General features: G+C 53.0%; 1 protein-coding gene and 1 pseudogene across 5 annotated transcripts in view; both read left to right on the forward strand.

Moving 5' to 3' along the window:
- Window positions 1–27,571, forward strand: part of PTK7 (protein tyrosine kinase 7 (inactive)) — a gene marked incomplete at both ends in the record, with an annotated part of 59,819 nt that overhangs the window by 20,220 nt on the left and 12,028 nt on the right. The window contains 12 exons of one of the 4 annotated variants that reach the window (XM_079712264.1): window positions 16,861–17,148; window positions 17,522–17,624; window positions 17,988–18,178; window positions 18,274–18,424; window positions 19,396–19,544; window positions 19,794–20,060; window positions 23,657–23,790; window positions 23,947–24,082; window positions 24,194–24,313; window positions 25,846–25,995; window positions 26,113–26,263; window positions 26,361–26,488. In XM_079712264.1, the coding sequence (XP_079568390.1) occupies window positions 16,861–17,148; window positions 17,522–17,624; window positions 17,988–18,178; window positions 18,274–18,424; window positions 19,396–19,544; window positions 19,794–20,060; window positions 23,657–23,790; window positions 23,947–24,082; window positions 24,194–24,313; window positions 25,846–25,995; window positions 26,113–26,263; window positions 26,361–26,488 (1,968 nt within the window). The remainder of the gene's footprint in view (window positions 1–16,860; window positions 17,149–17,521; window positions 17,625–17,987; window positions 18,179–18,273; window positions 18,425–19,395; window positions 19,545–19,793; window positions 20,061–23,656; window positions 23,791–23,946; window positions 24,083–24,193; window positions 24,314–25,845; window positions 25,996–26,112; window positions 26,264–26,360; window positions 26,489–27,571) is intronic. The other 3 variants (XM_079712266.1, XM_079712265.1, XM_079712267.1) reach the window with 3 other exon arrangements.
- LOC307058813 (large ribosomal subunit protein uL10-like) lies at window positions 2,181–3,170 on the forward strand (annotated as a pseudogene). Its single transcript has one exon. The product of its transcript is annotated as a large ribosomal subunit protein uL10-like (transcript).

Raw genomic sequence — 27,571 nt, forward strand, 5'->3', positions numbered from 1 at the left:
TCACTGTGTTGGTGATGTTTTTTTTCCGGGGACAGCCTAAGCAGGGTAAACTTGGATTTCACCTCCTTTGCCTGCTCCACCCCTCACAAAACAGTGTCCTAGTGGCCTTTTCCTGTGTTCCCCCTCATCATCCCTTAAACTCTGAGCATCCGGAATTACCCTGAGTTCGTGTTTTGTTTTTGTGCTTCTTTTTCTATTTGCCAAGCCCTGTTCCTTCTTTTTTTTTTTTTTTATTTTTTATTTTTTGGCCGCTCTGTGTGGCATGTGGGATATTAGTTCCTTGACCAGGGATTGAACCTGTGCCCCCTGCATTGTAATTGCAGAATCTTAACCACTGGACTGCCAGGGAAGTCCCCAAGCCCCGTTCCTTCTTAAAATCTTGTTTTGAAGAGCCTTCCTCCAGGATGCTTCTCTGCCCCCTTATACCCTCACTCTGAGTTAAAAGCCTGCCTTGTGCACCCACCCATCGTGCACCCACCCATCATGCTGTGTGATAATGTGGTAAAGCCTAGTGATTATGATAGGTTTTCCTTTGGAGCCAGATGACCGGAGATTTGAATCCTGCATTTGTCGCTTATTAGCTGTGTTACCTTGAGCAAGTGGCTTTACCTTTCTGTGCCTCAGTTTCCTCATCTGCATAACGGGGGTCGTAGTACCTACCTCACTGGGCGGTTGTAAGCATTAACAATGGGGTTAAAGCTCTCGCAATAGTGGCTGGCACGTAATAAGCGGTCAGTAAGCCTTTGCTATTGTAATTATATGTTTACTTGTCTGACTCCCCCACTAAACAGAGATACTTAAAGGCAGTAATTGTATTTTTCTCTCTCCATCCCCAGTGTCTTGCAGAGTACTTGGCACATGGTAGGCATTAAATAAATGTTTGTTGAATTAATAATGATAATTAATGTAATTGCCAACCAGGATCCCATATTGGGCTCAACTCAGTTTGGATCCACATCATGCAGGGGCCAGTGAACCCGCCACAGATCAGCTGGTATTTCCCAAGCTCCTCCAATGGGCAAGGCGTCCACAGTGGAGGGGATGGAAGAGTGGACGTCCAGCCCCTGACCTCAGGGAGCTGAGAATCTGGTGGAGAAGATGGTGGAAGCGCATGAAACGTTAATAACAATATTAGGTCTTAACCGTTTGTGGGAGCAACAGAAGAATGTGCGTTCACAGTTAACTATTTCAGCCCTTGTTTTCCAAATTCCTTCTAGAGAGCTTCTTTTTTTAAAATAAATTTATTTATTTATTTTTGGGTACTTTGGGTCTTCGTTGCTGCGTGTGGGCTTTCTCCAGTTGGGGCGAGCGGGGGCTACTCTTTGTCGTGGTGCGTGGGCTTCTCATTGCGGTGGCGTCCCTTGTTGCGGAGCGTGGGCTCTAGCCACGCGGGCTTCAGTAGTGGTGGCACACGGGCTCGGTAGTTGTGGCTCGCGGACTCTAGAGCGCAGGCTCAGTAGTTGTGGTGCACAGGCTTAGTTGCTCCGTGACATGCGGGATCTTCCCGGAGCAGGGCTTGAACCCTTGTCCCCTGCATTAGCAGGCGGATTCTTTTTTTTTTTTTTTTTTTTTTGTGGTATGCGGGCCTCTCACTGTTGTGGCCTCTCCCGTTGCGGAGCACAGGCTCCGGATGCGCAGGCTCAGCAGCCATGGCTCACGGGCCCAGCCGCTCCGCGGCATATGGGATCCTCCCAGACCGGGGCACGAACCCGTATCCCCTGCATCGGCAGGCGGACTCTCAACCACTGCGCCACCAGGGAGGCCCTAGCAGGCGGATTCTTAACCACTGCGCCACCAGGGAAGTCCCATAGAGAGCTTCTTTTTAATAATGAAACATAGATCTGGAGGCTTCGTCAGGGTCAGATTTGATTTTTTTTTTTTCCAGGTATACTTTCTCAGTAGGCACATAACATCTGGTTGTCTCTCTGGAATTAGCAGCCGTCAATAATCATTGCCAGATCCAGTATTTCATTAGGGGCTATACAATGGTGATATTCTATTTATCAGCTGGAGACTTCTATAAAGATAAACCGTCCCTTATTAACTGTTTGGTTACCCTGAGGTATAGCTGTTCACGAAAGGGAAAGTAAATGCTTCTTGACCAGTTTTTAAAATAATGAGCCTCTCGCCAGGCGTCCTCGAGTGAGTGACATCGTCTTTAAACCCTGCGTGGCAATCCCTGACGCACTGCCGCGATGCCCAGGGAAGACAGGGCAACCTGGAAGTCCAACTACTTCCTTAAGATCATCCAACTTCTGAATGATTATCCGAAATGCTTCATTGTGGGAGCAGACAATGTGGGCTCCAGGCAGATGCAGCAGATCCGCAGGTCACTCCGCGGGAAGGCTGTGGTGCTGATGGGCAAGAACACGATGATGCCCAAGGTGATCCGAGGGCATCTGGGAAACAACCCAGCTTTGGAGAAACAGTTGCCTCACATCCAGGGGAACGTGGGCTTTGTGTTCACCAAGGAGGACCTCACTGAGATCAGGGACATGCTGCTGGCCAATGACGTGCCGCCTGCCGCCCTGCAAAGTCACTGTGCTGGTCCAGAACACTGGTCTGGGCCCTGGGAAGACCTCCTTCTTCCAGGCTTCAGGCAGTACACTAAAATCTCCAGGGGCACCATCGAAATCGTGAGTGATGTGCAGCTGATTAAGACTGGAGACAAATTGGGAGCCAGTGAAGCCACGTTGCTGAACATGTCCCCCTTCTCCGTTGGGCTGGTCATCCAGCAGGTGTTTGACAATGGCAGCATCTGTAACCTTGAAGTGCGTGACATCACAGAGGAAACTCTGCATTCTCGCTTCCTGGAGGGTGTCCGCGATGTTGCCAGCGTATGTCTGCAGATTGGTCACCCAGCTGTTGCATCTGTACCCCATTCTATCATCAGTGGGTACAAGTGGGTCCTGGCTTTGTCTGTGGAGACTGATTACACCTTCCCACTTGCTGAAAAGGTCAAGGCCTTCTTGGCTGATCCATCTGCATTTGTGGCTGCTGCCACCACTGTTGCTCCTGCTGCTGCTGCTGCAGCCCCAGCCAAGGTTGAAGCAAAGGAAGAGTCGGAGGAGTCGGACGAGTATATGGGATTTGGTCTCTTTGACTAATCGCCAAAAAGCAGCCAATTCAGCCGGCTTTATTTGTGAAACAAGGAAATAAACGCTTATGTCTCTTACCAAAAAATAAAATAAAATAAAATAAAATAATGCGTTGGTTTTCTATCATCCTTCAAAGGTGACCAATGGAGGACTTTGGGCTCTTTTTTTTTTTTAATTTTAAAAATATTAAAAAAATTTTTTTAATCTTATGATTTGGCATTACCGGTGTCTTTTAAAAAATTTTTTATTGGAGTACAGTTGATTTACAATGTTGTGTTAGTTGTAGGAGTACAGCAAAGTGAATCAGTTATACATATATATATATTCACTCTTTTTTCAGATTCTTTTCCCATGTAGGCTATTACACAATACTGAGTAGACTTCTCTGTGTTATACAGTAGGTTCTCATTAGTTATCTATTTTATATATAGTAGTGTGTATATGTCAATCCCAATCTCCCAATTTATCCCTCCCCTCTGGGCTCTTTTTTTTTTTTTTTTTGCTGTACGCGGGCCTCTCACTGTTGTGGCCTCTCGTGTTGCGGAGCACAGGCTCCGGACACACAGGCTCAGCGGCCATGGCTCACGGGCCCAGCTGCTCCGCGGCATGCGGGATCTTCCCGGACCGGGGCACGAACCCGTGTCCCCTGCATCGGCAGGTGGACTCTCAACCACTGCGCCACCAGGGAAGCCCTGGGCTCTTTTTTTCTTTAAACATCATTATGAACTCACAGATTTTAAACTTACCAGTGTGTTAAGGCCATGTGGTTCTTACCATTATGAAGCTTAAAAGGTCCCTTCTTGGCCTTCCCTGGTGGCGCAGTCGTTGAGAGTCTGCCTGCCGATGCAGGGGACACGGTTCGTGCCCCGGTCTGGGAAGATCCCGCATGCCGCGGAGCAGCTGGGCCCGTGAGCCATGGCCGCTGAGCCTGTGTGTCCGGAGCCTGTGCTCCGCAACAGGAGAGGCCACAACAGTGAGAGGCCCGCGTACTGCAAAAAAAAAAAAAAAAAAAAAAAGGTCCCTTCTTGGCCTCGCGGGAGCCTCTTCAAGCTGGCCCTGAACCTTTTGATGCGGCCCTGCTTGTCTTTGCTCATTTCCTCGTATGATAAGATGTTCCAGGTTCATCCGGCACATTTCCTGCCCAGACCTGGAATCAGGTACTTCTCCAAGGAAGAAGGGCATGAATTTTTTAGGATATTGGTACAATATTACCAAACCACTTTCCAGAAGGACATTATTATCATTTACACTCCCATCTGCAAGGCATGAGGACCATTTTCTCCATATACTCAACCAGTGTTGAGTGTTATTTTAAAAACTTGGCATTCATTTGATAGGGCAGAATGATTTGCATTTCTTATTTGCATTTATGTTCCAATTTGCATTCGTTAGGTTACTGGTGCATTGGAATGTTTTCTTATATTTATTAATCATTTATATTTGTTTTGAGAAGACATGCTGTTTTGACCATGTTACTATTAGAATTTTAGTAGTTATTATGATCGATTTGTAACTGTGTATCAAGGCCAGCAGCCCCTTTTCTGTCAATTGCTAGAAACCATTTTCCTAATTGGTCGTTTGCCATTGGGAGTTGTTTACAACTTCTATTTTATGTAGTCAGATATTTTCCTTTATAAAGCATTTTCCAGTCCTCTCTCACTGGGGACTTACGGGATCAGAAAGCTGAACCCTAAGAGTTATCTCCAGGCATTAGTTGGCACCCAAACATTCACTGTGCTGTCCTCACCTAACTACCGTTGGGTCCCTTGAGGCCAGAGGCCTGCCTCATTCCAACATGGTCTGGATCCATTTTCACCCAGACAGACTCGCTCTGACTCTTCTCCATATTGAAGGTGGGAGAGTGACTGAAACGATGAGCAACTGCTAATCTGGGCACTGCCTGGAGGTTCCCGGGGCAGTGGACCAGAGAGCGCAGAGGTCCCAGCAGTCAGCTGCTTCCCTGTGGAGACCCACTTAAGTGACCCGCCAGCTCCAAGGCTCCAGGGGGCAACTGTGGGACAAAGTTTTGGACCCCAGGGTCTGTTCAGAACCTATACACCCACATGGCAGAGATTGAGTGGGTGGCGAGTCAAACAGGGCAGTCGGCAGCTGCACACGGTCTGCGTGAGAGGGATGCCGACCAAGGCCTACACTGGGTAAGAGGTGGTTGTCATGGGACGGAGGCCCTTAAAAGATTAAAAAAAAAAATCTCGAACATAATAATGACGAGCAAGAATGGCTAAGAGCCCAAACTCATATGATACTTAATACGTGCCAGGCACTGTTCCAAACATGCTACATTGGTTAACATGTGAATTTACTTTTCGCAAGCCTAGGAGGTAGATACTGTTATTAGCACCATTTTATAGCTACAGAAACGGAGACACCGAGAGGATAAACAGCTTGCCCAAGGTCATATGCTCGGTAAGTGGGAGCGGAGAATTGAAGTGCAGACAGTCTGACTCCAGACTCTGAGCTCTTGTCACATCTCCGTCCTGCCTGTACACTGTGAGCCAGGGCCTTAAAGTGGTGCAGCTCTTCAGACTTTCCAGGGGGCATTTTGTCCCTGCAGGGTAAGGAGCAGCTGGCTTTACAGATGGGGAAACTGAGGCCTGAAGGACAGAGTGATTTGCTCAGAGCTGTCTGTGCAAGTCAGATGCAGGTCTTTCTTAATTTTTTTTTTTTTTTTTTTTGTGGTATGCGGGCCTCTCACTGTTGTGGCCTCTCCCGTTGCAGAGCACAGGCTCCGGACGCGCAGGCTCATCGGCCATGGCTCACGGGCCTAGCCGCTTCGTGGCATGTGGGATCTTCCCAGACCGGGGCACGAACCTGTGTCCCCTGCATCGGCAGGCGGACTCTCTACCACTGCGCCACCAGGGAAGCCCCAGATGCAGGTCTTTCTGTAGGTGACACTCATTTGGCATCAAAGTCAAACTCTTTGAACCTCCTAGGAACAGAATTGCTCTTAGACAGGTACAGACGGTGGTTGCCTTTTCCCTTTGAGAGGGCTGACCCCTCCGGGGTCTGGTGAACGGGGAGGGGGGGTCTTACTTAGGACTTTCCTGGGCTCCTGAGGGCTGTGGAGGCGGGCCTGCTCTCGGGATCTCATGGTCTGAGCCCAGGCTGGCCGTATCTGGAAGTTGACTTCTTTGCCCTTGTGTGAGGAGCAACAGAGTGTGTTCCAAGAGCACCAGGACTGCTGGATCAGCGGTTCTGGAAAGGTTGGGTAGAAAGTGCCCTGCTGTCTTCTTGCTCCTGGCCTAATGGCTCAGACCATTTTTAGATGTCAGGAAGTGTAACAATATGGTACATTTATCTTGGTGAATAATGGATGAGCCCAGGGAAGGTACTGTATTTTTCCTGGTGAATTATTTACCAGGAGCGTCTAATTTGAGGCTCTCCACTATGAGTGGTCTGAATTGGGTGTATCTAGAGTCCCTCCCGACTCCTCTCACTCCCCGGGTCTCCCAGCTACAGGTTCGCTGTAACCTTCCGTGTCTAGTGTTACACGGTGGCCTGTAGCCAGGGACTCTCTGAGTTTGGAGTCCCTGTGGCCACTGGGTTGGGTGGCAGGAGGGAGTGGGGAGGACCCTCCCTACTAGAGATGCAGGGAAAGCCCTGTGGGGGCTTTACTTGGCCGGGGGTGGGGGGGGAAGCTGGGGTCAATGTGGGGCTGGGGGCTGCTCTACAGGCATGGGGAGCCTTTTGTGTGCTTACGTGTGTGTGTGCACATATGTGTGCTCTGGGTCTTTGTTTCTCTTGTCCCTTTCTCTGGGTCTCTCTAGGACTGTATGTTACTCTCTGTCTCTCAGTTTGTCTCTGTCCGTGTCTCTCTGTTGATCTGGGTCTCTCTGTGTCTCTCTGTCCCCGTCCCTCCCCCCTCCCTCCCTTCCCCCGCTCCTCCCTCCCTTCCCCCACCCATACCATCAATCTCCCTCCAGCCCCCTTTTTCTCATCTTCCTGTCTCCCTCTGTCTTTCTCCATCAGTGTCTGCTTCTCCCTCTCTCCCTCTCTCTCTCTCTCTGCGTGACTTTAGAGGCCTGTAAGAGGCACCTCCTGGGATGGAGGGGCAGCCAGTTCCAGACTTAAGTGAAGCCAGATCTTGGTACCTTCCAGACCCTGACTTCAAGATCGACAGAGTAGGCATAAAATAAACTTTAGGTCTTTGTCATTTTTTTGGCTATTCAGTTATTGCATCAGCCACTCTTAGGGGCTTTTTTTTCTTTAGCTATTTGGGTGTGCTTTATGTTTTATAACACCACCCCGCCCCCCGGCCCCCAAAAGTCAGTTATCCCTAGGCTTTAAGCATCTGGTAATGTGTTGCAAGTTTTTGGTGCTTTTAAAAATAACTTACAAGGAATTGTTTCTGTCTGTTATTCATCAGATTGTATTTTTTTCATCTGTTGTTACTGATTTGGAGATTGAAATACATATTTTGCCATCTTTAGCCAGAATGCTTTTTCAGAACAGCTGATTTTTCAAAAACGACTATTTTTTGGTTATTTTCTTTTAAAAAATAAAGGAGCAAATCATCAGTGATGCAGTTAAGAAATAAAGGAATAAAATCGGTTTTGTCTTACTAGAGAGTTTATATTTTAAGCTGTAAAGTGAAGTTTATAAGGAGTCTAGGAAATGTCTGATGCTTTGATTCTAATTAAGCAGCTGGCCTGCCTTCCCCTCCCCCTCTCTGTCCCCTGACCATGCCCTCCCCCAACTGGGCAAGCATCAGTTACATCTGAGTGATGTTGGAGCAGTGACCATGGCCACGGTAGTCGATCCCCACCTCCAGATAGCTTCCCCCTCCGACATTTTTCCAGCCACACGTGGTAGCAGAGGTGACTGAGGAGAGGGCCTTTGATGGCAGCAGCAGGTCTACCTTCAGAAGAAGGCAGTGGGCACTGTGCAAAATCCTGCCCCCCACAACCCTCCCCAGCAGCCTAGAGGCGAGGAGGGCACCCTTGCCTCTTGAAGACACTGGCTCTTCCAAACCGCCTCCTTCAGTCGGGATTCTTCTCTTTGTGTTTCAGATTGAGGCTTAAAGCCAGGAGCAACCCTTTCCCTGGAGAGAAGGGTTGGTTTCCAGAAGCAGCTGTTGGTCAGACAGGTGGAGAAGGAAAGAAAGGAAGGCTGGGAGAGGGGCACTTGGAGGACGGTGTCCGGCTCCAACTCCTGGGCCCTGCCTTGTGCCCTGGCCCCGAGGGGATGGCCAGGCTGCCGAGGGCCGGGTTCATCTCTGCACATGTGTTTGGCATCGCCTCGTGTCATCGGGTGTGTGGTACACGCAGCCCATTGCTGCAGGCCCTGGGTGGCTCGTGCTTTCCACATCACACATAGCAAAGCGATGTCCTCACATTCCCCACTCTTGTCTGCTCCAGGAAGTGGTTTGCAGAGCGCTTCTAAATATAAAAGTATGAGCCTGCCTCTTCCTCTTATCCCTTTGGAACCAGCTGAGGACCAACCTCTTTAGTCACTTTTGGGGTTTGATGGGAGGAGGAAGGGGCACGGGAGAAGCTGGGGGGTGCGCCTGCATGCGTGTTTCCCCAGGCTCTGCTGATACCCATATGCGTGCGGGGGCACAGCGTGAGGCTAGGTGCAGTGCTGAAGGCCTGGGCAGGGTGCCGGGGCAGACAGACAGGAGGGTGTAGGCTCAAAGACTGATTTTCAAACTGTGGGCAGCTATGTTCAGCCACTTAACTTGTTTTCAAAAATTTCATTTTCTTCTTGCTTCCCCAGACCCAACAGTGTGTTCTTCTACTGGGAAAAACAGCAGGATGTAGGCGATGGCCACAGGGAAGGCACCTTGAAACATAGTGCTACATGGAATAAAGTGAGAAGCAGAATGAGAGATAATGCAAGACCATTTATATGGGTTAAAAATAGCCGCACACGGGCTTCCCTGGTGGCGCAGTGGTTGAGGGTCCGCTTGCCGATGCGGGGGACACGGGTTCGTGCCCTGGTCCGGGAGGATCCCACGTGCTGCGGAGCCGCTGGGCCCGGGGGCCATGGCCGCTGGGCCTGCGCGTCTGGAGCCTGTCCTCCGCAGCGGGAGAGGCCACAGCAGTGAGAGGCCCACGTACCGCAAGAAAAAAAAAAAAAAAATAGCCGCACACGAAACAACAATCACATTTGACCAGAGCACATACAAAGAGAGGATCTACCTTAAACAGGACAGAATGGTTGTTGGGGGGACTTGGATAAAAGGGGATAAAGTGAAAGAAATGAAGAGCAGCCAGCATGGCAGCGTGGAAAGAACACAGATGTGGGAGCCAGACAGATCCAGGGGCAGTTCCCGACCCTGCCATTACTGGGATAGCCTTGACCCCAGTTTCCTCCTCTGTGAAATGAGGCTGGTCCGTGTGGAGGGTTCTTTGGATGAGAAATAATGTGTCCATGTAATAAGGGCCGGCAAGAAGCAGACGGTCAGAGTAGCTAAGGCAGTGCTGACTGATGGAACTTTCTGTGGGGACAGAACTGTTCTACATCGGCGCTGTTCAGTATGGTGGCCGCTAGTCACATGCGGCTCCCGAGCACTAAAAATATGGCTAGTGGGGCTTCCCTGGTGGTGCAGTGGTTGAGAGTCCGCCTGCCGATGCAGGGGACGCGGGTTCGTGCCCCGGTCCGGGAGGATCCCACATGCCGCGGAGCGGCTGGGCCCGTGAGCCATGGCCGCTGAGCCTGCACGTCCGGAGCCTGTGCTCCGCAACGGGAGAGGCCACAACAGTGAGAGGCCCGAGTACCGCAAGAAAAAAAAAATACGGCTAGTGGAACAGAGGCAATGAGTTTTCAGTTTTGTTTCATTTTAATTAAGTTACATTTGAATAGCTCCATGTGGCTAGTGGCTGCCATATTGGACAGAACAGGCCGAAGGGATATTTTACTGTCTTTAGGAGCCAGGGAGGATTTTCCCTCATTGAGTGCGGTTGAGGCCACTCCACCTAAAGGGCAGGGAATCATGTTCTCCCTGCATAGGGAGTTTAGGGTGTGTGCCTCAGAGATGAGTAAAAAGAGCTCAGAAAACAGAGTCTCCCAGAGTTTTCTGAGCCTGTCTTGAAAATTAATAGATGAAGTCAGGTCCAACCAGTCCCCAGACTGTCATTTAGTTTGCCCTCAGCTTGCACAAGAAAGACCGTGGGAAGCTCACCCCCAGGCTCACCCTGGCACTGTTCTTGCTGTGGTGTCCCTGGGCCCCTCCCCACTGCACCGGGAGGAAGACCTGGTTGGGGCCTGGGTCTGGGCCTGCCTAATGAATGGCTGTGGAACCTGCAGCGAGTCCCTTTCCATCTTCTCTAGATGATGAGGGGCAGACTCTGACCCCTCTGGGGTCCCTGAGCACACCATCTGAGCATCCCAAAAGTCTTCCTGGGCCTGAGCTCCTGGCTCATTTCCCAGTCTCGTGGTCCAGCAGCCCCATTGCCTTCCCGCAATGTAGATTATTTCTGCAGGCCGCTCACTGGTGTCTTCAGGAGACAGCTGGCTGCTGTCTCTCTCTCCTTGGAGCTGAGAATGGGCATACAAGGTGCCCATTCAAGCTCACCTTGAGCTTGCAGTCTGGCTTGGAAGATATGGCTCTTGGTCACAGCACAGGCGGGCATATCAGGGGGGTCACGGGCAGTGAGCTGTCAGTGCAAGTGTGTGGCTGAGGCAGGCAGAGGCGGGATCTCCTGGGGAGGCAGGATGCAAGCTGAGCCGCGGGAATGGGAGTAGCTCATCAGCAGTGATGCTGGGTCCCAGTTTGCAACTCCCAGCTGCCTCTAACTGCACACCTGCCATTTATAGCATCACTTTTAATCCCTCCCGGGGCTGGCCCTACATGTGGTGTGTGGGCTTTAGGGGCCGGCTGTGCAGCTGGAGGCTGGGGGGCAGGAAGGGGACTCTGGGGAGTGAGCGCTTTGTTTCTGTAACTGCCTCTCAGGCTCAGTGCCAGCGAATCCAGGACTAGGTCTTGGTGACTGTCCAGTCACATCCTTTCAGTTCTCTAATTTTACGTATAATAAAACTCCCTGGTGGCAGGTGGTGGTTGGTCAGGGTCACCCTACTTGTGAGGGATTGTATCGAGACTAGAACCCAGGTCTCTCTACCCCATGTTCCTTCTGCCTGATCACACCACCTCACTCTGGCTGAGCTTTTAATTTATTGCCGCTTCCTTGGAGACATCGCAGCCATCTGAGGGTTACTAAGGGCGAGAGGTGTGTCCTAGGTATGGCCCTCTGAGCCCCAGCAGAAGATAGGCTGGTGCGAGGATCAGGTGGTGTGGCTGCTGGCTGAGGAGCTTCTTAAAGCACATCTCCCAACCGGTGTATCTGCCCCTCTGGGCTCGGATGCCGCATGATACTGGACACGAGGACCCGCTTCTGCCGTCAGAGGTTGATCTTCCCCCTCCAGGGCCTCCCAGGAGCGGGCAGGGCAAGGCTGAGTTGTGGTTTTCATCTAAGGTAGAAGAGCTGGCCCGCTAGGTTGTTTCTGTGCTAATCCCTGGTGATTTTGTTCTGTTGCTCTCATCCGGATGTGGGAGCCTCTCCAGATATTTACAGTTAAATCCCGGGACAGGAAAACTCAGCTGGGCCCCTGGCTCTGCTCCCGCCCGCATGGCTCCAAGCGAGGGCTGTGATGGCTTGTGGAGGGCTGCGGGGCTGCTGTCAGCGAACCTGGGGCCTTCTGTAGACACTCGGGAGATGGGGCCGAGGTGGGGGGCAGCTAGAACTTTGTGCTCTGCCTCTGGGTCTCTGAGTCAGCTGTGGTGGATTTTCAGCAACCCTCTGAACCCTGGTTTTCTGGGGCTTATCACCATACAGGGTTGTTGGTGCTAAAACCACATGTGGTATATTGGTGGTGGACTGGTGGTGGTGGAGGGGGACATTCCAGATCCCCAGATTCACAAACCCCACTGCAGCATTCTGTGTTCCTGCCGGCCCAGGTGAACTGGGGAGATGACTGGGCTTGCTGTTCATGCAAACGACTTGTTCTTACAGAGACTGAGATTTGTTCCTCAAAAAACTGACACATGCCTATGAGCCGTGGACCCTTGGAGTGTCCCAGAGCAGCTGAAAGTGCACCAGTTAGACCCTGAAGGCCAAAGTCCTGTGGTGCATTGGCCCCTTGGGGAGGAGAAGTGGGGCAGGGACCCTGGTACCCCTGGGGCCTCTCATTTGGTGTCCTTAGAGTTTCCACATGGAGGGGACCTGTGAGCAGGGCCATCCTCATGTGGTGAGGAGGCCTGGGGCTGCCCTCTCTCCTGGAACAGAGCATTTGTGCCTCTCGGGTTGAGGGCTGTCTCTCCTGGCCTGTGTCCTGATGCTGTCGCCCCAGATGGGACACAGGAAGTTGGCAAACCTCTCCCTCAGGGGACCATATGCCCAATAGGAGCTGTCTTGGCCTGTGCTCTCGAGGTCATCCGGGAGGCAGGATGTCCCCACAGGGACATGGGCCCTGGAACCAGGGACTGAGTCTTGGGTATGGAGGAGTCAGCTTCCTGCCTGTGGCTGGTTGGCCTCGTGCGTGAGAAAGGTCACCGTAACTCGGGATTACACACATCCGTGCAGAATGCCCATGCCAGGGCCACCCAGGGTCATCTTGGTACCTCTGCCTGGTCCCAAGGCAGCTGTCCGAAGGATAGAATTTCTTTAGTAAGAGGGAGAGAAGGTAGATGGAATCAAGTAGTCGGGTTTGGCAGGTTCTGGGACCTGTACAGATTCAGGGGTTGTCTTTCCAAGACTAAGAGGACTGGTCTCTGGGAGACAGGTAGTTGAGTGGCCCAGATGGTTACTTGGACCGAAGTAGCTGAAATTATCAGAGCAGAAAAACTTCCTGCTGCTCTCTGCTCTCCACAAAATCATGTTTACACATGTGTGTGTGCAGATGCACACGTATATACATGTGGGTCGACTGGGCCTGGAGCCCAGAGAACATCAAGGAAGGCGGGCACCAGACCAGCCGCTTGCTGGTGGGTGGGGAGCAGGAGTTGGGCTGCTGCCCACACAGCCCTTTCTCAGGGGGCTGGGGCCAGGGTGCAAGCAGAGTGAGTGTCTGCATGTAGATGGCTCTTGAGGAGCCAAGGAAATGGCTTGGAAAACATCCTTACTGGGTATTTGCAGCGCCAGCTCTGTTGGGGTCGTGCCTGATGTGGGCAGATGACTCTGCCTGCCGGTCATGGTGCCAGTGCTTCCTGGGCCCACCATGCCCCCTCTGTGCTCCGGGCTGTGCTATGGGCTTTGCGTTTATGAACCCACTTAGCCTCACACAGCCCCCGAGTGGTAGGCTTGGGGTCCTCACTTCACATCAAGGGAGAGGCCAGCGGAGGTGGCATTGCTAGGGAGCGGCAGGGCCACTGGCTGCTGCTATGCTCAGTGGCTTCCTTGAGGGGCACGTGGGCCAGGTGTTCCGTGAGGGCCTGGGTGTAGAAGGTGTCATGCACGGAGGACTGGACTCTGAAAGCGGGGAGGCTTTGGGAAGCCCAGGACTGGTGTGCTTCCAGAGCGGGCCTTCCCCAGACCACAGCCCTGGGGGCATCCTCAAGTCAGGTGGTGCAGGGACAGGGATGTGCTGGGGACTGTGCCACCTTGAGGCAGGTACCACCTCGATCCCCAGAGCCTTCCTCCTTCTCTGTCATTCAGCCGAAGCTTCTGAAGAGTCCCTCACTTCCCAGCCCCTCCATGTCTGGAGTCTGGCATATCTGCCAGGGGCTCCTCGGTCTGCCTGTTTCCCCTCAAACAAACAACAGACCAGCCTCTCCTGTAGACCATGCAGACGGCCAGACTGGGCACAGTAAACGTGGGTGCCACAGCACTGGGCCAGGCTCCTGCGTGAGAAGCCTGGTGGCCAGGGGTGTGGGCTCAGAGCAGGGGCCAGGGTCTTAGAGGAGGCCTGGTGGCCGCCCTCCCTGCCTTTTGTAACATCTAAAGTCTGCCCCAGCCAAGCACTAACCAGGACCTGCTGTGAGCTGACGTCAGGACAGAGGGCCCCGCGGGGCTGGCTTTGATGTTTCCCAGGCCCTGTCTTGGGGGTGCGGAGGGGGCTCTGAGTGGCAGTCTGGGAATGCAGCGTCTCACCACAGCTCCTGCAGCTCCAGCCCCGGGACAGGACGGGATGCTGGAGGCTGAGCTGGGGTCCCTCTGAGTCATGCCATCTCTTCTGCCAGCTCGGGTTTCTGTGGCAAGTGGTCTGTGGTTCCTGCTACCCCACAGCCCCTTTCCCTCCATCCTACCCCCCACCTGATTATCCCTTTCCCATCTGGGGTCTGAGATGGTGCTGGGCCTTGCATGGGGGGAGCTTTCTAATATCCCTAAAACTCGAGTCCTTGGGCAGGACGGGTGATAGAGGTAAGGATCACGGTAGCCACCTGCCGAGCGAGCTCATCCAAGGCACTTCACACGTGTTACTGCGTTTTTGAGTCATGACAGCCTCACGGGAGAGGCAGAGGAAGCTGGGGCACGGTCTGTGTTCCTTACCCAAGGTCAGGCACACCGAGTGTGATGGTCAGGATCGAGTCGGACCTGACTGCAAATGCTTAACTAACGCTCCTGTGTGTGGACGAGACTCCTGGCCCCCACTGTGTCTGGAGAAGCTGAGTTGGGAAGTGGGGAGTCATCTACACTTTGAGGCGGCTGATCTCTCTCTGGTCTTTGATGAGCATCTTTAGTTCTGGGTCGAGGGTCCCAAGATTTGGGTGAGTCACGTTTGCAGAGGCCTGCTGAGGCCTCAGTGCGAGGTTGCCCATCTGTGTCAGGAGTGGGGGTCAGGAAGTGTTCCGGACGCCCCTGTGTCTGCCAGCTCTCGCCCCACACTTCCTCTGAGGTCACTTCAGTTCAGCTAGTGTTCGCTGAGTGCCTTTGTGAGCCTGGCGTTGTCTGCAGGAGGTGTGTCTATCTCTCTACCTGGCTGCGGGGAGTGAGACCCATTCTGAGATCAAATACTTCCAGGATTGGTTTTGAGTTCCTGGGCGGGGCTGGGAAGAGCGTGGGGTATGGAGTTGGCCTCCTTGGGTCATGGTCCTGGCTCTGCCACAAATTAGCTGTTTGATCTCGGGCAAATCCCTTCATCTCTCTGGACCTCAGTTGACCCACCCATCTGTACTACACAGGGGTTGTACCACGTTGCTCAGCCGGGGCAGGACCGCACTCCTGTTCAGAGATTGGAAGTGAGCGGGGATGTTTGGGTTGTTAGGGTGACTGGGTGCAGATTTGCTAACTTGCACAGTGGATGGGGTAGCCCAGCATGGTGGAGAATTGTCCCATCCAGAGAGCCAGCAGGAACCCAATGAGAAGTAATGCGGGAGCTCCCAGCCCCTTTCAGCTCTGTGTGTCTTGCGGGTCGGCCCCTCTGGAATGCTGGGAAGTGGACCAACATCGGGTCAGTCCCTCCTCTGGACCCAGCCCTGGGAGATCCTGAACTTGTCTTGAAACTGACTTTATGAGGAGACAGGTTCTTGTGCCCTAAAGAACCAAATCCCCCTCCCCCCGCTCCGCCCAGGGACTTGGAAGGGTGCTCTTTGGGCCAAGATCAGTCTCCAGTGGTTTGGAATGGGATGGGCAGGACCCCATTAGCCTCTTCCTTCCTGCCCTTGCTGGGCCCAGTTTGGCCAGAGGCAGAGCCTGCTTCTTCATGTAGCAGCCCCAGGTGGCCTGTTCCTTCTTCCTGGAGGGGCAGCACATCCTCCTCTGTGCCATCACCGCCACCCCCCCAAACTCCCCAGGCGGCTGGTGTCCCGGGCTCTGCAGCTCCAGGCCTCTGCAGGGCGCCCACACGGACCAGGAACAAAGCCCAGTGTATTATTCCTGCTTGGAATATGCCACCTGCCTGGCCCTGCCCTCCACCTCCCCAGCCCATCTGCCACTCTGCACAGGCTCTTCACTCTCCCCTTTGTTTGGCTACAGTTCCACCTTTGATTGCAGGGCCCCTTCCTCCGAGGGTGCCCCCCTGACCCCTGCCAGAGCTGAACTGTAGCCATGCAGGAGGGGGAGTGGATTCAGGTGAAAACCTGGGACCACTTAGCTCACCTCTCACCTAGCACAGAAGAGCCAGCCTTGGCCACAGACGGATCCTTAAGGATGGAGAGAAGAACGTGGGGGTGGCCCTGGCATGTCTTTGGGAATAATGCCAGTTCAAGAGCATATTGGCTTCTCCTGTGATGGGATGGGTTCTCCCAAAGACGCCCCTGGGGAATGGTGGGCTGCAGAGCAGTCTGTGGATGGGATTCAAAGCCGCCTCCCTGACCTGTGGCCACCTCTGATGCTGGACCCTCAGCGGGTACGTGAGTGCCAGTAATCCTTCCAAGAAGCTCTTTGGATCATGATTTAACTTTGCTCAGTGTCCTGCATTCTGAAGATGGTGGGAGCGTTGCTTGCTAATGTTCCCCGCTCCTTGGTCTGGCATTTCCTATGATCTGGTCCCACAGCTCCAAGGCCCTCTTCCTCTAGGGAGTGTCCCATGTGGCATTAATCCCCTCCTTTCCCTAGCCCTTGGGGCTCCCTCCCTCTTCGGTGTTCTAGAGGCACCGACTGCCCACATCATTCATTTGGCACGAGCTTTGCTTTATCCTGTGTCCGCCTCCAGATTAGCGTCCTGGAGGGTACTGCATCTTTGTATCCTGCGGAGCGCCCAGCACAGTGTAAATGTTCCTCAGTGGACACTTGGCAATTGTGGTCTCATGACCCTTCAGACTTGCACTTATTGGACGTCTCCTGTGCACAGGACAGTGGGTGACCTGTGTTAGCACAGTGGCTGCAGCTCCCCCTGACCCTGCCTCTCCCGTGTTCCCCATCTGCAGGTGCCCAGGCAACCATTGTCTTCATCAAGGAGCCATCCTCCCAGGATGCGCTGCAGGGGCGCCGGGCGCTGCTCCGCTGTGAGGTCGAGGCCTCAGGCCCAGTGCACGTGTACTGGCTGCTGGATGGGGCCCCTGTCCAGGACACCGAGCGGCGCTTCGCCCAGGGCAGCAGCCTGAGCTTCGCAGCTGTAGACCGGCTGCAGGACTCGGGAGCCTTCCAGTGCGTGGCTCGGGATGATGCCACCGGAGAGGAGGCCCGCAGTGCCAATGCCTCCTTCAACATCAAATGTGAGAGCCGGGGGCTGTGCCCACCCCCTCCCTCTAGACCCTCAACTCCTGAGCCCTGCGGGACTCCTCCTTTGCCTCAGCTTCTCCCATTTCCAGTTGAGTGGGGCAGGGAGAATGCAATTGGGGTCAGCTCTCTGCTTGTGTGGATAAGAGGAAGTTAAAAAGTTTTAATTTTTTCAGAATTTATTTTTTCTCCCCTTCAAGTCTCGAACCCATTGATCTGCCAGATACTTTTGCAAATGGCAGGGGCAGTGAGGCAGTGTGCCCCGGTGTCTCTTGGCTCCAGAGCCTCCAGGTTCCATCGTTTCCTGCTTGTCCTCCTTCTCCTCTGCTTCCTCACCCTTGCTCTGCCCCGCCCCTCAATCTGCTCCAGGGATTGAGTCCGGTCCCGTGGTCCTGAAGCATCCAGCCTCGGAAGCCGAGATCCAGCCACAGACCCAGGTCATGTTGCGTTGTCACATTGATGGGCACCCTCGGTAAGGAGACGTTGAGGGTGGGGAGGGAAAGGGTTGTTCTGGACTGGCAGAGCTGTCTCCCCAAACTGTGGACTCTGCCACTGCCCCTGCCCCATGCTGCTCCACACTGGGCCCTGGTCACCAGAGAAGGGGCAGCATTGTGCTGTGGAGCGATCCTGGATTCTGGGAGCTGGGAAATCTAGAATCTCAGCCAGATTCTGCCCCTGAATTGTGTGCCTTTGTGCAAGTCACGGTCCCTCTCCAGGCCTCAGTTTCCCCATTTGTAAACTGAGGGGTCTAGCCTCGACCCTCTGATTCTGGCCCTCCCTACCGGCCACCTGAGAACCCCCTGCCCCCCTGCTGCTGACCCCCTCGGCTCCTCAGGCCCACCTACCAGTGGTTCCAAGATGGGAGTGCCCTGTCTGATGGTCAGAGCAACCACACGGTCAGCAGTAAGGAGAAGAACCTGACCCTCCGGCCAGCCGGCCCTGAGCACAGTGGCATCTACTCCTGCTGTGCCCACAATGCCTTTGGCCAGGCCTGCAGCAGCCAGAACTTCACCTTGAGCATTGCTGGTGAGCCTGGGGCGGGGATGGAGAAGGTGAGTTGGGGATGGGGGAGGGGCCTCCCCACCTTGCCTGCTCATGTGTCTGTGCCTCCCTCACCCCAGATGAGAGCTTTGCCAGGGTGGTACTGGCTCCCCAGGACATGGTAGTGGCGAGGAATGAGGAGGCCATGTTCCACTGTCAGTTCTCAGCCCACCCACCCCCAAGCCTGCAGTGGGTCTTTGAGGATGAGACTCCCATCACTAACCGAAGCCGGTAAGGCATCTGGCAGCAGCTTTCCAGTATGGTGATAAAAGTTGTGTATGGTTCTCTAAAAGGGAATGAAGTTCTTATCACAGATATCATAGATCTATACATGTATTACTTCGACTTTCCAGCAGATGGCAGTAGAATGTCTTCCTGTTACAAAATGAGTCCAACAAAGGGAAGGGTCTCCAGGAAGGGCATCTTTTTCCAGTTCCCACAGACACACTGTGTGAGCCAGCGGTGGCTCTGCTACTTTCTCCCCTCCGCTTCTGCCCACATGGGTCTTCTGGGATGGGGGCGTAGAGACCCAAGGATGGAGGGACACAGGGGACCTGGGGGATCACAGTCTGCACAGGAAGGTCCCGGAGGGCAAGGGTACGTTACTTACACACATGCACGCACACACACATTTTTTGGAAGAAGCAAACATTACCAGAAGGTGCTGGGAGGTGTCAGGCCCTCTATAGGGACTTCTGTCCTCATCCAGGCCCTATGAGAGCAGAGACCACACCACCTGTGTGGTGCCAGGTGTGGCCATGGGCCTTTGGAGGTGTGGCTCCCTAGGCTGTGGGCTGGGATCCCGCCTGGCTGCAGCCCTGAGGACATCATCAGTAGTCCATCTGGTGCATCTGAGGGACTTCTGGTGCTGGAGCTGGTGCTTTACCAGCAGGCGTATCTTGACTCAGCGGGAAGGTGGCCCCTCTGTCTCCACATTGATGGCTTGCTGCCTCCCACTTGCACTGCTGCTCGCCTGGCTGCCCCAAAGCTGTGTCTCTTGTAATTAGAACACACACCTCCACATACACACGAACAAGCGCACGCACACACCAGAGTGGCGTGTTGGCTTCCTTCTCTCTGCCCTGTTCCTGGTTGATTCCTTCCTGCATATCTGACCTGTGCAGGATGGGGTTCCACTGGCTGCCCTCCAGAAGGAGGCCTGTGGGCCACTCCTTTCAAAGAGCAATCTCTCCCCTCCACAGCCCCCCGCATGTCCGCAGAGCCACGGTGTTTGCCAACGGGTCCCTGCTGCTGACCCAGGTCCGGCCGCGCAATGCAGGGGTCTACCGCTGCGTAGGCCAGGGCCAGAGGGGCCCTCCTGTCATCCTGGAGGCCACTCTCCACCTGGCAGGTGGGTCCCTGGGTCTGGGGTGCCGAGGTGGGAGCCGCCTTCAACGTTGTGGGCTTGTAGAGATTTAAGCTCCTGTTTCCACTCAGAGCAGCTTGGAGGGCAGAGGGAGGAAGAGGATGCTGGGGTTGGAAGAGGAAATGCTGAAGGTCATGGGGAGGGCTCGTGCTGGAAAGGGCAAGGCTTGCTGCGGGAGAACATCAGGTACCCTGGGCCCCACAGTAACCAGGCTGTCTGCTCCCATCCCTGCAGAGATTGAAGATATGCCACCATTTGAGCCACGGGTGTTCACGGCTGGCAGCGAGGAGCGTGTGGCCTGCCCGCCCCCCCAGGGTCTGCCGGAGCCCAGTGTGTGGTGGGAGCACGCGGGAGCCCGTCTGCCTGCCCATGGCAGAGTCTACCAGCAGGGCCATGAGCTGGTGTTTGCCAGCACTGCCGAGAGCGATGCTGGTGTCTATACCTGCCATGCGGCCAACCTGGCTGGTTGGCGGAGACAGGATGTCAACATCACCGTGGCCAGTGAGCAACTTTGCCCTGAAGGGCGAGGCGAGGAGGGGAGCCCAGGTCCCAGGAGGTCTTGGGCTCTGGGTGTGATGGATAGAGGCTTCCCTGGTGCTCACCTGAGGCCCCACCTCAGCTCTGAGCCCTGCCGGCTTGGGAACCAGTCAGCCGCTGGGAGGTGATATTGGAGTGGACAGTGGCGAGCCAGGCACAGAGGTTGCGGTGCCAGAAAAGTGGTCCTCTGGCTGCAGAGGACAAAGCAACGGAGTGGGAGTCTTGAGACCCAGGTCCCACTCTGTCCCCAGTGCATGGAATGACCATGGGTAGAAAGTCACCTGCCTTGCCAGGGGTCAGTTTCCTCATCCATAAAATAGGGCTTAATAACTCACTACCTTCCCTACTAGATGGCCAGAAAGATCAGTGAAGTAGATAAAAAAGATTTTTCCTTTTCTTTTTGGGGAAGGTGATGTGTCAGAGTTATAGGTAGGAATTATTTTATTTGTTGTTATACTTTCCAGATTTCTACAGTGAACATATGACTTGTGAAATAAATGATAAAGACCTATATACCCTTGCTACAGGCATATATACCCTTGCTACAGGCATGGTACTTATTCACACCATGCCTGTGTCAAACGTTTGTGATAATTTTAAAGGATATCCGAGACAAATTCATACACACACACATACCATTTTGCAACCTGCTGCTTCCATTTACCTCTACATCTTTCCAAGTAGGTAAATTGCAAAAATTCAAAAAGATTTCAAACATGAAAAGAGCTTTGTACACTTGTAAGTTGTGATGGTATTATTCCCATTAAGTTACTAAAACCCAGGAGACATGCGCTTTCGTGCTCAGGTACCTGGTTCAGGTGGGAAGCTGCAGCACCCAGGTAACACGCGCTCAGGACACTTCCACAGCGACATGCAGACAAATGCAAGCAGCCATGATCAGCCTTTCTCCAGTCGGGGTCTGTTGTTCATCTGTTTCATTGGGGATGCTTTTATTTTGTAATTTTGCATTTTATTTATTTATTTATTTATTTATTTACTTATTTATTTATTTTTATTTATTTATTTTTGGCTGCATTGGATCTTTGTTACTTCGTTACCGTTTGCGGGCTTTCTCTAGCTGCAGAGAGCAGGGGCTGCTCTTCATTGTGGTGTGCAGGCTTCTCATTGTGGTGACTTCTCTTGTTGCAGAGCACGGTCTCTAGGCATGTGGGCTTCAGTAGTGTGGCACGTGGGCTCAGTAGTTGTGGCTCATGGGCTTAGTTGTTCCGCAGCATGTGGGATCTTCCTGGACCAGGATCGAACCCATGTCCCCTGCATTAGCAGGTGGATTCTTAACCACTGAGCCACCAGGGAAGTCCCGGGGAGGCTTTTTAAAATGCAGAATCTGGGACCACACTCCACATCTCCTGCCCCCAGCCTCTCTGGGGGTGGGCCCAGACAAAGAGTGTGCAGCACATGCTCCAAGTGAGGCATATGCATGCTGGAGGTGGGAGTGCTGGCTTTGATCAGTCTTCTGACAGGCACCAACAGTGCCCTGTGCCTGCACTGCTCCCTGAGAAGAAGACCTGTGGAGTAAGAGTGCGTGATGCACGCAAGGCTGGACTGGTGCGAAGGGGTAGTGGGTACAGTTCGGAGGAGGGAGGACTCCATCCCTGAATTCCATCAACAGATTTATCGAGTGCCTTCTTTGTGCTAGGCACTGCTCCCAGCACTGGGAATGCAGCAATGAACAAAGCAGACAAAAATCCTTCCCCTTGTGGAGTTTGTAGTCTAATAGGAGCAACAAAGCAAGCAAGGAAAACAATTGAATGAACAAATATATGATTTTAGGTGGCAGCAGAGGCATGAAGAAAAATAAAATAGGGTAAGTGACAGAGAGATGGCATGAGGGCCAGGGGGAGTTTAGAGAAGACTTCTTTAGAAGATGGTATTTGAGCTGATGCTTAAATTAAAGAGGGAACCACGTGGACGGGCCCTGAGCAAGAAATGGGCTTGTAAATTGAAGGGACAGCAGTAGCCTGTGTGGCTTGTGTTGAATAAGTGATGGTGAGTGTGGTTGAGGTTGTCTGAGAGGCAGAGATTAGATCACATGAAGCTTTGTAAGAACATGGTAAGGACTTTGGTTTGTAATACAAGTGTACCAGTTATCTACTGCTGTGTAACAAACCAGTCCAAAACTTGAAACAACAGCCACTGATTTGCTCATGATTGATTCTGTGGGTATGGTTCAGCCCCATGTGCTGTTGGCGGCAGCTGATACGTCAGCTGGTGGCTGGCTGTTCCCTGATGTCCTCCCTCAGGTGCCTCGCTCAGTCTGGCAGTTGAGGGACGATATTGACCAGGGTGCCTTGGTTCCCTTCCACACAGCCACTCCAACAGACTAGCTCAGGCTTCTCACGTGGAGGCTGGGTTCCAAGAGTGCAAAAGTGGATGCTGCAAGCCTTCTCAAGGCATTAGCTTAGACATTGTCCACTATATTCTATTGGACAGGGCAAGTCACAGGCCACCCAGATTCCAGGCAGTAGAGAAATAGACCCTGTCTCTTGATGGAAAAGTGGCAACGCCACATTACAAAGGGAAGCGAGAGATGGAAGGACTGTTTAAAGCCATCTTTGCAGAATCTGCCCCACCAAGTCAGAGGATGAAAAGTCCTTGCAGGGATTGAATGTGAAAGTGACATTTTCAAAAGGTGACTGGCTATTCTGAGAAGACTAGACTGTTAGGGGCAAGAGTCCAAACAGGAAACCAGTTAATAGATGACTGTAATCATCTAGGGGAGGTGTTTAAGGGGCTTGAACAGAGGTGGTAGCAGTGGAGGTGGGAGGTGGTGAAATTTAGGATACATTTTAGAGCTGAGGTAGATGAGGTTTGTATAGAATGAATGTGATGGCGGGGGAGGGCGTAGAGAGAGAAGTCAACTAAGTTTTTGGCTTATACAATTGGCTGGATAGTGGTGCTGTTTACTGAGATAGTGAAAACTGTGATGAGCAGGTTTGGGGAGAAACTGAGCATTCTCTTTTGCACGTATAAAGCCTGAAGTGCCTATTAGATATCCAATTGGAAATGCCGGTAGGATTTGCAGGTCTGAAGTTCACTGGGGGGAGGTCAGGAGCCAGGCTGTGTATTTGGGACTCATCCACTTCGATAGTACTGAAGGCCGTGGACTGGATGAGATCATTCAAGGGATGAGCATGGCTAAAACAGAACAGAGATTCAGGGACCGAGCCTTGGAACGTTATGGTGTAATAAAGAAAGCAAGGATTTTGGAGTCATGCAGACCAAAGTTTTCAATCCTCTCTCTATCATGGATTAATAAATCACCATTACTTCTTTGAACCTCTGTTGTCTTATCTATAAAATGGGTATAAAAATAAATACCTTGGGGGTATATTGTGATCATTAACTAGGATAATATTCAAAAGGTGCCGGCACATGAGCCTGCACTAAGGGGTAATGGCTGCAGTTATCACCGGAGCAGACAAGGGTTTCTAAACTCAGGGCCGGGGTTGGGGGGGAGGGTATTAGAATTTCTTGGGATTGGATCTGTTGGTTTTGCAGATGTGTTGGTCAACCTTCTGTTTCCTCCCTGTCCCTCTAAGCTGTGCCCACGTGGCTGGAGAAGCCCCAAGACAGCCAGCTGGAGGAGGGCAAGCCAGGCTATTTGCATTGCCTGACCCAGGCCACACCCAAACCCACAGTCTCCTGGTACAGAAACCAGATGCTCATCTCTGAGGTGAGAACGGGGATTACTGCTGGTGGGGGACGGGGACACGGAGTCCTCTGTGCTCACCTCCAAGGCCCGCTTCCCCCCACCCCGAGACTGCCCCCAGGGAGATGATGGTGGGGGGCAGGCCGAGACTCGCTCTCAGGCACATCTCCTGTGCTGCAGGACTCGCGGTTCGAGGTCTTCAAGAACGGGACCTTGCGCATCAACAGCGTGGAGGTGTACGACGGGACGTGGTACCGCTGCGTGAGCAGCACCCCCGCTGGCAGCATCGAGGCCCAGGCCCGCGTCCAAGTGCTGGGTGAGCTGGCGCCTGGCCTCCTGGGCAGGAGAGGACCAGGGAGGGAGCAGCAGGGTCCAGAATCTTCAGGCCTGCCACCTCAATTCCTCCCCTTTTCTGCTACTGAAACAGAAAAGCTCAAGTTCACACCACCGCCCCGGCCGCAGCAGTGCATGGAGTTTGACAAGGAGGCCACGGTTCCCTGCTCAGCCACAGGCCGAGAGAAGCCCACTATTAAGTGGGTCCGGGCAGGTCGGTACTGTGTGAGCATGGGGTGGGGGGCAGCAGGCAGTCCACTGGTCAGATGTATGCCTGTCTGAGGACCAGCTGAGTGCCCGAAACTTTGGGATAGACAAGAAATGTAGGGGCCGATTTATGGTCCAGTTAGGAAAAAAAGCCAGACACAAAAGAGGTCAGGTTACAGCATTAGACAACATATAAGACGACTCAAGGCAACAAATGATTGGATTGGTCCAGACAGGGCCGTAAAGTCCTTCTTTCCCCCTTTTCAAAATAGTCATCCTTTCCAATGTAAAAGTCATCCTTTAGAAAATTTTGGCAGAAAATAATGCATGATCCCACTATCAGTCATCTCTGGGTGTGTACCTTTTTCTGTGTACGTCTTTTTGTTTTTACATAGCAGTTTTACTGTACATATAATTTTCACTTATTGTACTTCCATGAGTAAGTCATGCTTACTATAGAAATGGAAGATGCAGATAACTGTATGTAATTTTATCTTTTTTTACTTAACATTATCAAGCATTTCCCTGTGGTTTTGTACATAAACATTGGTTTTGATGATTGCAATAATATTCCAATGATTGGATTCACTGTAATTTACTTAAATATCCCCTAAATGTTGGACATTTGGGTTGTTAACCACCCTCCCTTCCTCCCTCCCTTTCTCTGTCTCTCTCTCTGTCTTTTTATTGCTGCAATAAACATCTTGAGGCAGAGTTTTTTCTGGACTTGGGTTTATTTCCTTTGGGAAAGAGTCCCAGAAATGGAATAATTATGTATAAAGGGGTATGCACATTTTTACAACCCTTGATGCAAATGGCCAAGCACATTTTTACAACCCTTGATGCGAATGGCCAAATTTTTTTTTTTTTTTTTTTTTTTGCGGTACGCGGGCCTCTCACTGTTGTGGCCTCTCCTGTTGCGGAGCACAGGCTCCGGATGTGCAGGCTCAGCGGCCATGGCTCACGGGCCCAGCCGCTCCACGGCATGTGGGATCTTCCCGGACAGGGGCACGAACCCGTGTCCCCTGCATCGGCAGGCGGACTCTCAACCACTGCGCCACCAGGGAAGCCCCAAATTGTTTTTTAAAAAGGTTTTTACATTCCCATTAACAGTGAGAGAGAGTGGGGTTGTAGATTCTGAGCAGCAAGTGGGCTGTCTCTGCTCAGGTGTCTGGGGGAGCTCTCTGTGGGGGGGTGGGACTCAGAATGGGTGGGACGATGGCAAAGAGCAGGAATGGGTTCTAGGAGTGGAGAGTGACAGGCAGTGAGGGTGAGAGCAAGGCAGATTCCAAGCCCAACCAGAAGTCCAGTTGGGTGGAAGTGGAACGTTATACAGGGCAGTAGAAGGATGTGAGACTGAAAAATTAGAAAAGGACTAAGTAATAGGGACTCCCAATGTCTGGCTCAGGCGTTTGGATCTTGTCTGTGAATAGCCAGGAGCGGTGGCGTGTTTTTCAGTAGAGGTGAGTGACTGAGGGCATTGCTGGCCACTCATGGGACTCTGGTCCATCCCATCATTCCCCACTGTTGCCCCTATAGATGGGAGCAGCCTTCCAGAGTGGGTGAAAGACAACGCCGGGACCTTGCACTTCTCCAGGGTGACCCGCAATGACGCTGGCAACTACACTTGCATCGCCTCCAATGGGCTGCAGGGCCAGATCCGTGCCCACGTCCAGCTCACCGTGGCAGGTGCGGCCGTGCAGGGGGCTGGGGCTGGGGCTGGCGGGCCCTGTGGGGCAGCTGCCTGCACCCCGCCAGCCCCTTTGCTCAGTGCTCCCTGCCCCTCACCGGGCTCTTCCCATCCAGTGTTCATCACCTTCAAGGTGGAGCCGGAGCGCACGACCGTGTACCAGGGCCACACGGCCCTGCTGCGGTGCGAGGCCCAGGGGGACCCCAAGCCACTCATTCAGTGGAAGGGCAAAGACCGTATCCTGGACCCCACCAAGCTGGGACCCAGGTAGGCTATCTCCTTCCCACCCCCACCCTGCCTCTCCTGCAGCCCAGTCTCCCTGGAGCTGGCCTGGTGGGCAACGCTGTGACTTCTCTCCTGGCAGGATGCACATCTTCCAGAACGGCTCCCTGGTGATCCACGATGTTGCCCCCGAGGACTCGGGCCGCTACACCTGCATTGCGGGCAACAGCTGCAACATCAAACACACGGAGGCCCCCCTCTACGTCGTGGGTATGGGACCCGGAGGGGTGTCCTGCACAGGAAGTGGGGGCACCTCACTTCTTTCTCATCCTTGTACTCATCGGCCCCTGTACACAGAAGGCACGAAACCATTTTTGCGGTGCGTGCGGGCATTCAGCTGTGTCCCCTCCACCAGGCCACCTCACCGTCAGTCTCAGGCTCCTTTCCTGGACCTGGGCTCTCCCTTAAACATTCCACAGCTAGTGGGTATGTGCCTATTCTGGGGAAGTCAGGGGGATGGTGCCCTTGTCCTAAAATGCTTCCTCCCAGGTCTCCCTACAGGTCCCTGGGTGGGCGGGCAGGGGATCAGGCCAGGATGCAGCAGCACAAGTTTCCTTTACCCTGGAGGCCCAGAGAGGATGATGTGTCAAGTGAAACACCCTGACTAGGGTCAGGGACTTGGGGTTTGGGTATGGCCTCTCTTGCTAACCACCTCTGTGCCCTTGGAGGTGTTATTTCCTCCCCAGGGGCTTTTTTCTCTGTCTGTAAGGTGGGAGTGGTTTAAATGAGAGGTTTCAAACTTTTTGGTTTAGCAGCAGAATTGGTTTTCTAGACAAAGTTTTATGTGGAACTTTAAATGGGTAAGGTGAAGTGACAGCCTCCTTGGTTGAAGCCACTGGGTGTGTGTGAGAGTTGGGGGATCCTGCATGGCCTCCCCCTTGGGCCTCTCTCCCTTCTGGCACGTCTTTCCCAATGGGACCCGAGGCCACTGAAAGCCCCTAGACTAGAAGATCCCTTCTGCAAATACGTTTCTCTTTTTTTTAATTTTTTGGCCGTGCCGCACATGAAAGATCTTAGTTCCCTGACCAGGGATTGAACCCATGCCCCCTGCAGTGGAAGCGCAGAGCCCTAACCACTGGACCGCCAGGGAAGTCCCTACCAATACATTTCTTGAAGAACCACTCTGTGCTGGGTGATGGCTGGGATTCTAAACCAAAAGTTCCCAGATGCAGGCTCCTCAGAGCCTGACTCATGATGTCAAGTCACTAAGGAAGCTTGTTAACAAACAGTGTGGGTTTGTGGTGGGGCCGACAGGTGTGCTTCTTAGGTGTGTCCCCGGCCTTGTGTCCTGAT

Source organism: Hyperoodon ampullatus (genome assembly GCF_949752795.1).
Source record: "Hyperoodon ampullatus genome assembly, chromosome: 10".
In the NCBI taxonomy this organism is placed as follows: Eukaryota; Metazoa; Chordata; class Mammalia; order Artiodactyla; family Ziphiidae; genus Hyperoodon; species Hyperoodon ampullatus.